The 13,403-nt window shown below is 45.4% G+C and overlaps 3 protein-coding genes across 3 annotated transcripts; 2 read left to right on the plus strand and 1 right to left on the minus strand.

Moving 5' to 3' along the window:
• Nucleotides 1-455: 455 nt before the first annotated feature.
• LOZ57_001010 (uncharacterized protein) lies at nucleotides 456-1,874 on the plus strand (the record flags this gene model as incomplete). Its single annotated transcript, XM_049250103.1, has 1 exon — nucleotides 456-1,874. One exon carries the CDS (start codon nucleotides 456-458, stop codon nucleotides 1,872-1,874), a length of 1,419 nt encoding a protein of 472 aa, XP_049111263.1.
• Nucleotides 1,875-2,463: 589 nt separating this feature from the next.
• On the plus strand, nucleotides 2,464-3,442 carry LOZ57_001011 (uncharacterized protein; the record flags this gene model as incomplete). The annotated part of the gene is made up of 3 exons (XM_049250104.1): nucleotides 2,464-2,484; nucleotides 2,535-2,922; nucleotides 2,988-3,442. 3 exons carry the CDS (start codon nucleotides 2,464-2,466, stop codon nucleotides 3,440-3,442), a joined length of 864 nt encoding a protein of 287 aa, XP_049111264.1.
• A 173-nt stretch (nucleotides 3,443-3,615) lies between these two features.
• On the minus strand, nucleotides 3,616-10,834 carry LOZ57_001012 (uncharacterized protein; the record flags this gene model as incomplete). The annotated part of the gene is made up of 6 exons (XM_049250105.1): nucleotides 3,616-4,889; nucleotides 4,943-5,692; nucleotides 5,743-6,645; nucleotides 6,704-7,449; nucleotides 7,503-7,839; nucleotides 7,900-10,834. 6 exons carry the CDS (start codon nucleotides 10,832-10,834, stop codon nucleotides 3,616-3,618), a joined length of 6,945 nt encoding a protein of 2,314 aa, XP_049111265.1.
• Between the last annotated feature and the right edge of the window lie 2,569 nt (nucleotides 10,835-13,403).

Raw genomic sequence — 13,403 nt, forward strand, 5'->3', positions numbered from 1 at the left:
CAGTAACGCCAAGAGGAGCCCCTGGTGAGGCTGGGCACTGTGGCTGGGCAGCATCAGCCCCCGAAGTCACTGGACCGCCAACTGTGATCGAGTCAGCCTTGTCACTCCCTCTGCAGCCTGGCGCGAACAACCTCAACAGCCAGCGACGGGGTACTCCGCCTGCAGGTATCATCATGCCGTAGAGTTGGGCTGTCCGCTATATAATGGAGGTACATGTCCTTCGTCAATGAGAGCATAGCATTTTGCAGCATTTTGGCGAGCATCTTTCCTCGCATTTGATGAAAGGCGAATTTGCTTCGTTTTCATTTTTTTGGAATATCAAAACATTTGTTTATTCAAGTTTGGTTTCGTATTCATTTTGTTCCTGGTATTAGTCTTGCAGAGCGTTTATTTCCTTGGTCATCCTGAGCCTGCTATCTCTTCCATTATTATTGTACCTCCCTGATATCTTATCGATGGCCCATGTCCGAGATTGCCCTGAATTTCACCTTGATCGTTCTGATTCCAAGAATCCTTTGACGACGTGTCAAGGTGTTACTTCTGACGGTCGCAAATGTCGGAGATCCATTGTTTCTGCCAAAGACGCTGCGAAGAAGGCAGCAATCGCCAAGCAGTTAGGCAACAGGACTGCTGGGAAGGCTGAAGTACCAGCGGAAGATCTCTTCTGCTGGCAACATAAAGATCAAGCATATTTTCTTAAAAAGAAAGGAGCCCCTACAACCCAAGTTCGTGGAAGATCAAGCATTGATTCCCTAGCCGAGAAAGTCGGTATTTTAAATATGGGTGACGGAAAACCATCAAATACCAAGGGACCAAAGCCGCAACATCCTGCCCCTCCTTCTCGTCCGGAAAGGCGAGTGCGCGATGGGACTCAGGCCCAGCAGCGTTCGTCAAGACCTAGCAACGAGACTCCTGCCGTGAGTACTCCTCGCCCCAAAAAGAGGCTAAGTGCTGGGCGACGGTTGTTTTGCTTCATTACCGGAATTGATGATAGCAATGGCACCGTATTGAACGTTCGTCGGCGACCAGAACAAGCTCGACCTGCCCCCCAACTCGAACCTCAAGTTGCCAGGATGCCTCCTCGCTTTCAACCGCAGCATGCAAAATGGCCAACGACTGCCCAGACACACAGGCCACACTCTGAGATTCCACAAATAATAGAGCCAGCTGAATACCGAGCCCAGAAGCAAAATCAGAGACAGAGCATGCCGGCTGACACGTCCTCACGGCCGTCTATGCTAGGACAACACAGTTCCTCCTCGTCACAAACGCAGTCCCTACTCTCCTGGATCCCAACATCACTCTCACCAGAAACCACATCCAAACTACTCCAGAAACTCTCTGAACCTCTTTCTTCCTCTGAAGAAGCGGGGTATATTTACATCTATTGTGTTACACCGAATTCAACAGCCCCATTACCGGATATTGCACCTTTTCTCGTCCCACATCGTACTGAAATCGGCCCACCAACTACCGAAATCATGCAGTCAGCTGGAATATCCCTTAATCGTGTTCGTAATGACAATTTAGCCCGAGTTGCGAGCACCATTACCCTCAAAATTGGGCGTGCTGTCAACGTATCTCGTCGGTTAACTCAGCAATGCGCACAAAACCTTACCCTAGTTCGATATTACCCGTACTCGCCCCCTTCGTCAAATGTACCACCGCAAAAGGCGCCGAATGTTCACCGGCTAGAAAGGCTCATTCATATTGAACTAGGTGACAGGAGGTTTAGATTACAAGATCCTTGCAAACAGTGCGGGAAGCGACACCAAGAATTTTTTGAGATTGAAGCCGATAGGGAGCAGCTGAAGATGGTAGACGAGTGTGTTAGGAGATGGGTTAGGTTCAGCCAGCTAGACCCGAGCAGGTGATATTTCAAGCCAGCCCACGCTTTCAGTGCGAGGGCAGGCTACGACTTTTTACGATTCATGTCTGATTAGATGCTAAGGGCTCTCCTGAAGGGCAGAAATTTATGTACAATCCCAACTTACTTCAGTTACATCTGCAGATACTTCATTTGACCTATATGCTTTTATTATTTATGTATATTTTCTGTATATTCGTTTAATAATACTTTCGAGTAGCTTAAATGATCTGTTATTAACATATTGGTGAAAAAGTAGATTCGGATGTTTCATGGAAGAATATATAACCCTTTCGTTTCTCCCTAAGAATTCTTAGCATAGCCTATGGCTTCTCTAATACTTCTCTTCTTAAATGACATAAAGGGGTATAGGACATACTCCGTATGGAGCACCTAGTATGCTCATAAGGGTGTTTCGTACGTAGTACCTCAGTTAACTAAGTAATTATGATTAGTTAACTATGTAACACTTAATTCACTCATGACTTGGCTAGCGCCAAAGTTGGGAATGATGTCTTTCTAATCGCACAGCCTCCACTACGCTTGATCTGGATGAAAATGTTTCCGCAAAGGCACCCGGTGACCCTGGGATATCGATGTTTATCCCGATTATCGATGTATTTAACCTTAACCCTGCTGTACTACTTCAATTCTAACGCGATCACAGCCCCGAAGCAAGGACAATTCAAATGTTTTTCCTCTTGATGGAGTTGACCTAGAGACCGTTTCAAATGCCGACCTCATAGGGCTTTTAGATACTGCTCCTATTCTATACCAAGTTGGCGGAACCAAAGTCGTCCGGATCTCACACAATTTGATTCTGAAATCTGGTGGCAGGGTTCTCCCTCGCGAGACCCGAACGCTTCAATTGATTGCAAAAAGAACTTCACTTCGTGTTCCACGAGTATATCGCACATTTCAAGTGAAAGAACAAGGTCGGCAGTTTGGTACTAGGGGGCATATTATAATGGACTACATTGATGGCAAGAATCTTGGAGATTGCTGGAAGCAGCTCACCGGGCGGCAGAAAGATGATATAGTATGCCAGGCAGTTGGTATAGTTCAGCAACTTCAGGCTTTAACCTTTCCAACTGCTGGCCCTTTAGGGGGAGGAGCACAGGTCAACTTTTCTCGGATTTTGGTGCGGGGCCCTTTGACTCGAATTCAGACATGGAAGCCTGGTTTAATCGCAAACTTGCATTCTGTCAACGGATCAACAAGGCCCCTCCAGAAATCCCTCCATTTGAGTTCTCTAAATTTGTCATGACACATCAAGATATTAGCCCTCGAAATATTATCCTAGATGCCTCGGAGAAAATCTGGTTGGTTGATTGGGCAGATTCTGGCGCATTTCCTCCTGCATTTGAACGAGGTGCTTTGGCTGTAGTTAGTTTGAAATCAGCAACCATCACAGTGGGCGTCAATGGTGATCTAAGCTCCCGGCCCCGCATCGGCCCGCCCCCGCAGTTCGCAGCCAATGAAGAATCACACTCGGGAGATTGTCTAACAACAGAACAGCTGAAGTACAGAGTACAGACAAGAGGCTCAAGCCCAAGTTCTAGCGAGAAACACTGACATGATCGACTATGGAGTATGGTGGGTACTCCATTTTTGATTCTACAACAATATTGCTCATTTGGCTCTGCGCAAAGATATCGCTGTTGTCTAGAACAAGGGTGTGATGTTACCTGATCCCAACTGTGTCCAACCGGATCCATGTCGGTAGTCTTGCCATGCATGGACCTGGTTCATATTTCCAACTGAGAGTTATCAATAAAGTGCGATCCGCCCGCGCATCGGTAGCCTGATCTTTGCTTTATCCATCTAAACCCTTGGACACAAACACCCATCTCTCTCAACTTCGTCTGAACTGCTTGTTCCTTTTTCTTCTCTTCTTCTCGCGCCATTGTTTCTCTTACCAGTTGAGCAACCTGTTCTTCGTATTTACGTCGCCTGAGCTCGTTTTGAAGTCTTTCATCCTCCAGACGCTGGCGATCTTCTTCGCACTTTTGTTGCTCCCGACGCTTAGAGACCCGTGTTTTTTTAGGGAGCTGTTCGGCAATCTTGCGCCTAACTTCAAGCTCCTCCACAGCCCGTTGGATGTCTTGCTTTTTAAGCTCCTCTTCTAAGAGCGCGTCTTGTTGTAATTGAGCCCAGACCTCGTCAGGAACACCATCATCACGGATGATAGTGCGCACTTCACGGATTCCTGAAGCAAGATCTGAAACAAGATCTGAAGACAAGGAACTATCCGCCTTTCTTTTTAAGTTCTGAACGGAGGGTGTCGAGTGATCTTGGGCCTCCTTGTGCAAACTTAACTGTGGATTTTGGGGTACTGGGATAGACCGTAATCCTGCGTTTGCTTGTTCCCTGCGTTTCGAAATCATGGAGCACATGGTGTCGTGCACAATCTTTTCTGTTATGAAAAACTTGTTTTCACCATTTGAAAGGACGTGCCTGATCATTGATTTTGCTAGCGTTTCGATATCCCGTGCATTCCCCCAGAATGGAAAACTGGCAAGTTGGGTGAAGAGGCATAACAATTTCTCGTCCAGACGCTTTGAAGGGGTGCAAACTCCACTGCTATCAATCTCAGGACATTGTTTTAGGCACTGTCTCAACAAATCGAGAGATTCCTTCGGGGCCAAATTCGTGAAACAGATAGTTTCAGAGAATCGACTGGTCAACCCTGGATTCATAGCCATGAGGCGGTCAATATCCTTGTCGTACCCAGCTAGAATAACAACAAGCCTTTTTGCATAAGCTGGCTTGGTAAGGCAGTCTACAAGCTCATCCATGGCCTCTCTAGCAAAGAGCCCTTCGGCCAGCCGATATGCTTCATCGATGAAAAGGACTTTACCAAGGGCTTTCTCTAGTAATTTCTGAGTCTTGGGCCCGGTATGGCCAACGTATTGGCCAATGAGATCTGTTGCAGAACGCTCAACCACTTCAGTCGTGGCCAAAAACCCCATGTTATAGAATATTGTCCCCATGCGTCTAGCAGTAGAAGTCTTACCGGTCCCTAGGAATTTGTTAGAAACATACATATCATAGAAAGGATTTAAAAATACTGACCTGGTGGGCCTCGAAACAAGAAATTAAAAGGTATCACCTCAAGTGGATTCATTCCGAGAGTCCTCATACTTGTCACTGTTTTCTGGTAGCCTTCCATTTTACATATAATATCTTCACAGCCGACAACGCCCTTGAACAGCTGTCTACAATTGGTTAGTGCCCGATCGGCACGATCAAAGTCCGGGTCAAAATCTATCGGTTCCAATATATCAGCGCTTTTGGTTTGTCGGGAGGAGAACCTTTTTTGATGCACCAGTTTTGCTTTGTCAAGTAATATATCTATCTCGCCAGCATTTCCAAAATGGGGTCGATGTCGCGCGCGGTTAAGACATTCCTGAACAACGACTCGAGTCTCAGGTGTAACACCGAAACCAGCCTGGTTCAACTTCAAGTCGAAAATCTTTTGCAGATCATTGTCACTGTAGTCTTCAAATTCGAACGCTGAGCTCATTGGGAATCGTCTGGAAAGGCCTGGGTTAGAATTTCGAAACATTTCCTCCATTTGAGCCCTGTATCCTAGTAAAAGAACGCATCGATCATCACCTGGCACACTTTGTACTTGGGCAACGAGAGTGTCGACCACGGCCAACTTAAATAAGTCAGCACTATGAGCTGTAGAATTCCCATTGAGCATGTAAGCTTCATCAATCACAAGTACTTTCCCTTGAGTCGAAGCTAGAATCCCTTTTGTAATAGTTTCTGAAGCTCCGAGAACATCGCCGACAAAATCAGAGGGGTTTTTGACAACAACTATAAATGATTAAATGATTACTTCGAAAAACCGATCAAAGTGGACGTACCATCTCCGCTGGAAAGAAAACCCAAATCCGCAAGTATTTGACCATACAGCTTCGCCACAGTTGTTTTCCCTGTCCCAGGGTTGCCCACAAAAACCTTGTTCAAGGAATATTCAACAAGAGGCTTCTCTGCCAGCTCACGCTGGTAATTGGTCTCGATTGTATCAAGGAGAGACCTAATCGCGTCTTTGACGCTGTCTAGCCCTGTCAAATTCTGCAATTCCAGCCATGCGGCGTTGTCCTTCAACACGTTGGAGGGTTTTGGCCCTATGAGATCCTCCTGGGTCAATAACAAATCATCGGGCTGTTTTCCAAGGCGTCTCTGGTCCTGTAATCGTTTTGCCTGGCGATCTGCTATCTTTGAAACTTGATTTTGAACTTCTCGAGCGTTTCCAAATCCTTCTCGCCCACGGCCTCTTCCAATACGGCGGGAAACTATGCGGGCATACAGACCGGCCATACCACCCTCCAATTTCATTGTGTTGTTATATTTTTTGCTTATACAATGGCTCAAAATACCTTGTAATTCGGTGTCTGTATAATCTCGGAACTGGAGCTCGATGGGAAATCTACTTGGAATTCCAGGATTATGGGCGAAAAAGCTCTCCATATTTTTGTTGTAGCCGGCGATGATGAACACAATTTTGCCCGTGAGATTTTCAACTTCTGCGAGCAAAAAGTCAAGGACTTGGCCTCCAGTGGGGTTTTGCCTTGATGCCAGTTGGTATGCCTCATCAATGAAGAGTGCGCCACCTCCATCACTGCAAATATCTTCAATGTGCTTTTTACAGCCGGAGATGCCATCACTGGCAAGCCGTGATCCCGATGTCTCAACAAAAGCAGTTCCTGGGATGACTCCCACTGAGCATAGATATTTGGCGTAGAGCCGCGCAACAGTTGTTTTTCCTATTTAGAGATGAGCGCTAAAGCCAAAAATAAATACATAATAAGTAAATTGACATACCTGTGCCTGGATTTCCTAAAAAAGCTGCATTAAATCTCTCATCGTTCAAGCTGGCACTTTGGCGAACAACAGCATCAACTCTGGCTTTGACTGACATGAATTTCTCTTTCACCTTCTCGAGGCCTATCATGTTCATTAACGAATCCAGTGACTCATTTGTCTGACCCTCTACATCTTTTTGATAATCCCACTCCTCCCTAGCCGAGGATAGTACTGGCTGTATGGATGGTTGTTCTGCCAATATAGTTGTCGACTGAACACTCGTAGGGGTAGTTGCGTACTCCAAAGGGCTGGTTGTACAAGGTTGCTGAGAGTGTGTGGGTAAAACATTGACTTTAGATTCTTGGTCCCGGGCGGCAGAAACGGCGGCCTTGAGTCTTTCGAGATCTTTTAACCTTTGATCAAGGGTGGTTTTATATTTCCTTTCAATAGCGGTGCCATTTAAAATCTGTTGTTGTTCATCGATCTTCCGTTGAACCTCTGCCAGCTTCTCTGCATGAGCATGTCGACGAGCCTGTTGTTTCCGCTCCAGATCAGCGTCTCTTCTCTTTTTTTCTTCTGCGGCTCGCGCAACTTTTTCACAAGTAGGGCAGATTTTGGGTTGTCCTTGAGAGCAACTCCACATATACCTGTGTTTATTCGGGCAGGTATTCTCAACAATAGCATGGCAGGCCATTTTAGAATGGTCATAAAGTTGGTGGCACTTTTGTGGACAGGTATGAATACCACAATTAAGTATTGCGGAGCTGGATTCCATTAACTAATGTAAGAAACTCTTTTGTAACGATTCCACACATACCAATTCTCTTGACATCCTCCACCAGGGCATTCAGTTTCAAATTCTTCAGGGAGTCGTATTGTGATCTTGCGCGTTGGATGTCTCTCGCACCGTAGCGGAAACCCGTCATAAACATGGCCTGCCTCCCGTAAGCATTCCAGTAACGATGGCCACACAGTGTTTCCACGACGGCCACCAAGAAATGTTTTCGCGTTTCCAATCAGAATCAGCGCATTTCTCGCCCTTGATAGAAGAACATTTACCCGTTCCGGTGATGCCATGAAACCTATGTCATTAGCTCGGTTGCTACGAGTCAATGATACAAGTACAATCTCACTTTCCTCCCCTTGGTAGTTGTCTTTAGAAAAATAAGTAAAACGTCATGGGGGAATATGATGTAGAGAAAGTTGAAACGTACCTATTGTTGAAATTCGGAGAGGTCGCCTCTTCAAGTTAGCACTGGCTGGATTGATTAGCCCTGCTTGTACTAAATCGTAAGAGTCTAGATCATTTAGAACAGGGTCCGTGGATTGGCTCAGTTCTTTTTGAAGCAAATGTAGTTGCCCAAGATAGGGCGTAAGAACTACAAGCTTATCTGTTCCATAGCCTTGTTGTCCAAGGTAGCGAACGCAATTTAAAATCATTTCTACCTCGAATAGATTTTTCTTGCTTCCTGCTGCCGTAAGATCCCTTTTATCCAAGACGCCCGGTAGCTGGAGCTCTGGATATTCATGGTTCACAAAGATAACATTATCCTGAAATCCTCGAAGCGCCGGTCTGTTTTTGGTTCCTTCGGCATCGATCAAGTCCGAATATGTAAGGTGTCGAATAAGATGTGATATTTCTGGTCGCATTCGGTGCTGTTCAGTGAGTGTAGTAATGGGAAAGCCAGCTAGCACAAGCCTTTCAAACATTGACCTGTTAAGATCAAAACCATCTCCCTTTTCAATAGTCAGATTGTAATTGTTGATTTTCGGGCGAAGCTGCTTGTGATCTCCAATCAAAATTAGATGTTTTGTTGTCTCGGTCATGGAGGTCAGAATATGGCTCTCCAAAATTTCACCCGCTTCTTCAACCAAAAGAATACCCGGTTTCGCCGAGTGGAGAGCAGCCGCGTATTTTGCAGCTCCAGTCGTAGTACAGGCAATAATTCGTTTTTCTTGGAATATGTGAAAGTGTTTTTTATAGTAAAACATATTATCGACGTCGTTTTGAAGCCTGTTGTACTGATCAAATAAAGAAGAGGCCTGGTCGATGCGCTCACGAACAATTTCCGATCTCCATCGTTTTAAAAGGTTTTGACGGCCCCCATATTCTATGTTCCAGATATGATGATTGCCCAGGTTCGCTTTAAAAACACCAGCATCCTCTCCAGTGCTCCAGCGCCTTAGTAAGTAATCCTCTTCAATTTTCTGGTTGCTGGCCCCGACCCATTTCATGCCATTGTTTTCCTCCGGAACACTTAGTCCTTCGTAAAAGCTTGGATTATCGGAAAATTCTAAGTGCTCCAGGACTTCGACCAGGGTAACATGTCCACTGATCAGTCTTCTTGGCGATGCTAATAATTCACTCTTCAGATAATCTAGTCTCTCCCTTTGAGCGCATACAACGGGCCATGGGAATCGCCTCGACGTATTGCGTTTTTGTTCTGATAAACAGAGTTGTTTTGTTTGATCTGTAAATTTTGACCCGAGTCTAACCATCAATTCAGCGGGTATACCAATACTCAGGAGATCTTCAAGGAACTGGTCAAGAGCGTGGTTCGTGAAACATAAAACCAAAATAGTTTCCTTCGTATTTTTACATAAGGCTTTCGCAGCAAGAGCGCCAATAAAAGATTTTCCAGTTCCTAGAGAGATTAGCTTCGCCAATTCAGTGTTGGAAAGGTGACAGGCCTTACCTGGAGGGCCTTGAATGAGGCTTACAGCATGAGACAAACAAGATGATAATGAATTCAACTGCGAGATATTCAGGGATATTTTTTTGGAGACCCCTAGAACGCTTTGAATATCTTCCCCCTGAGAAGATTTAATTCTGTCAATGATGCTGAATAGCCCACTGCCGTGATCAACATTTTGCAACGCTGGTACTGAAGAGAGTATGGTACTCGCAAATGGGAAAGATGTCATTTTCTGCAATTGTTGGAGAATCGGCTCATAGGCAAATACAGCGGTGTCTACAGCGATATATTGGAGGCTCCGCACTGCTCCAACGCACAGCAGCACTCGTTTTAGTGATTCAGCGCCTGGTATCTGTAAAGTAAGGATAGGTATGTCTTGGCTGAGTAGGGACTCGTCCCGATCAATAGAAGCAAATGCAACGATATCATCTCCATTGAGCAGGCATCCAAAAGATTGATGTCTTAGAAAATTTTTGCTCTCAGCAAGTGCTTTTTCTTTGTCATTCTTACTCAGTCGTGATAGCTGCGGGAGGCCATCCCTGCATTCAAAAGCTAAAGAGCATGGCTTTCGATGACCCTTGAATTCGAAGGCTGTAAAGACAAGACCGCTGATAATTGTGGCCGATCTTTTACCTTGTTTTTGCCCAAGCGCAATGTGTAAATCATTTCGCAGTTCCCCCAATAAGTCTTCCCTCAAAAGTCGAAATTGATTGTCATAATGCATCCCAGGACGCAACTCCGCCGGCGCGTCATAAATGTCGTCCATTCTACGGTAAAACGGGAGTTCCATCGACAGTATTTCATCAGGAGTAGGCAAGATGGATATCCTTCGAAAATCTTCAAAATCATTATCGTGTCTTCCCCCCGGCTTATATGTGTCATCTGGGTTAACGAATGTGGACGTTGACTCCAAGTAATTATTGATTTTGTATCCAATCTGTCGAACTTTGGCATATGAAGAATCAACAAACAAACGGTTGACTCCAATATCTTTGGCAACTTTCTTAATTTCTTCAGTGCAAGCCGAAGACTTTAGTAATTGAAGGAGCAACCATGCGAAGGCAGTCAAAGAGTTTTCAGTTAGAGATTGGGTGCTATTCGCTTCAACCATTGCCGACCAGAACGTCGGAGAATCAATTATTGCACCGAGAAGGGATCTAAGAAGCTGTCCGTTGCAAAGTTGCTCAAGACCAGGTTCTTGAAGATAAGTGAGTAGGTCAGCCGCAGGTCCATTGAGAAAACTTTTCGAAAGGTCGAATTTAAGGCAGTTATGAAAGGACTTGTGGAGATTCGGATTGGCAACGAGTTTCTCGACACAACTGAAAGTATTGTTTTGATGGCATACTGCCTCTATGAATAATTTGGCGTCTGCTGCATTTATGACATGTTTCTGGCCCTTCTCAAGGAGACGAAAATGTTGAGATAGTCGTGCAGATCGGCTTGTCAAAGCCATTTCCGAAAGACTGGCGACAAATAACTAGTTACCTATGCCATTTGAGGAGGTGGAAAATAATATCAGGTTAGATTTTTTCCTTCGATTTTTCATTTTTCGGGGGGAGGGGGTATTTTGACGGGATGTACCTAGCGTGCTGGAGAGGTACGGTGGAAAGCTCCGTATATCGGGTGGAAGCTGTAGAAATCCTTGCCTTCCAGCTACTCTTGAAACAGTGACTACCCAAATCAAACTCCGTAGCCACAACGGAAATATAAATTTTCGCCTGATGAAATGTTTGCTGTCAATGCTTGAGCGCTGTCACAAGGGGTAGGGTCAGTTATAACGACATGCTTTCTCCACCCTCACTTGACTTGAGAGGAAATTTGTCTTGGATATGTCGGGTTAAAGGGTGTTTTATTTTATCCTGCATCAAAGATGCCTTAAAGTAGATTCCACGTAGTAATGGAAAACATCAAGTGATCAAGTACTCAACATCCTCAGGAACCCCACATGGGTCTAAGGTAGCACACTGGAATTCGCAAACGGATAATATTGATGGAGGAATAATCGGGAAATACTGTTAACAGATGCATTCATTTGCTATCATCTCCTCCAAAAGCTTTGCTGTGATACCCAAGTCTGTTGTTGTAGTTGTATGTTCGAGCAAGAACGGCCGCTGTTGAGCTTTCCAGATTTCATGGATATAGCTAATTGAAAGATGTCAAGTGTCTGACTATATGTTTGCAGCTCGATAGTTCTATGGCAAAACCCTACGCCATATTAATACATCTCTCACTGCATAGTACATCGTGACTCTGTATGTGTATGGATGCAAATACATAATCTTGCAGCATATTGATAGTCCAGTCCTAAATACTGGAATTGGTAAAAATAATCCCGAGTGGGAAAATAAAGCCATAGGGTAGTATTGTGTGCAAGTTGTGTCAGCAGTCTGAAATGAAGCTTTAGCCTCAAAAGAGTGTCCAAAATATTCCTTGCGTCATGAGGGTTTGTTCCAGACAGATGATTACCTGGCCTGTGCCGTCCAGGAGAAGTGTCAGCTTTGATTTGGAATATTAGATCGTAACATTCTTTCTAGCAAGTATGTAGAATTAGCCTGAGGGAGAGCTGTAAGGAGATTTGCTTGTTTCCATGAGCAAAGACAAGTCAATACGAGCGCGAATGGAATTTATATCCCCGGATTCTTGTTCTTATTATTTTTTTGTTTTTTTTTTCAGTATCCAGGTTCTTAAGTCCACTTAAAGTTGTGGAATATGTAGTACGTAGGGTATGGGCGCAACTTCCACCCAACGCTGTTGTAGAACAAACCACTTCAAGTATAAGACGAACCATCTTAACGGAAGAAACACTTTCGTATTAAACACGTGAGACGAATACCACTTCTGTTTATGCATTCTGACTTGGCCTGTTAGTCTGTTGGACGACTTGGTAGCACTTCAATTGTCAGAGACTGTGAAGTATCCAAAACCTCAAGATAATCCCAGAACGAAGAAAAACCACACAAGTCAGCATGGAAGGGCGATGCCAGTGCTCTCACATACGCTTCGTTACCCCGCTTCCGACTCCTCTTGAAATCTACATCTGCCATTGCAGCGAATGTCGACATCAATCCTCGTCAGCATATGGCATATCCGCTGTATTCCCCAGTTTCGAAATCCCTGACCCAACATCTCAGAAAGCGACCCCCGGTGACGCAAATACAACCAAAATTGGGTCCTACACGCGTCCGACGTTGTCCGGCAAGCAACTCGAGTGTTTATTCTGCACGACATGTGGGTCAAGGCTCATGCATCGGGTCCGAGGGGCAAAAACGTCAAACGTGAAGGCCGGGTGTTTGGTTGGACTGGACAGAGAGACGATGAAGAGGGCAGTGCATATATGGTGTAAAGAGGCGGTGGTTGAGATTCCAGCTGGAGCACGCCGATTTGAGGAGGAGCCGGTTGCATGATGGGATGATTGCTGGGCGTGTCTTCGCGTCGCGGGTTGGCGCGCCAGTTTGAGGGCGCATAAAGGGTGCTGGGAGCAGCCATAGCTAGATTCCAAGCTTTGGATAGCCAACATAGTCTACTCCTCTTGTTGTAGCGCGGCACCTGTAGTTAGTGTCTCGACAGAATCTCGACACGCAAGGTACCTACCTGTTGAGCGTGGATCCGAATGTTGGGACTGCCGGTGATTGATGACGACGGCTGCCAACTCCTGCAACCACTCTCATCAGTGCCATATATAGGCTGTTTCAATTCCATTTTATTGTCATTAAGCACGCAAAGGTCATACTAAAAACAATTTTCGCGGTTATGGGATACGAAACTGACTCCTCGCATCGGTCATCCGTCCTCGGCAACGTTGCCTCTGCAGTTCGATCCACTCTGCGCTCCAACCTCGACTATGTTATTCCTCCAGCGCGACGAGCGGACGTCCAATATCGTGTAAATGTCTTTTGCCGGAATAGACCGCTACTTGCCTCTTTGCTTATCTGTCAAATCCTATGTTCGGGCATCCCGCTCGCCCTCTTGATCTTGCAAATTGTCAGCGTGCTATTCTTCTCCTTCGCAACGGCGATCGTCAT

The sequence above is a fragment of the Ophidiomyces ophidiicola genome (genome assembly GCF_022830035.1).
Source record: "Ophidiomyces ophidiicola strain CBS 122913 chromosome Unknown scaffold_2, whole genome shotgun sequence".
NCBI lineage: Eukaryota > Fungi > Ascomycota > Eurotiomycetes > Onygenales > Onygenaceae > Ophidiomyces > Ophidiomyces ophidiicola.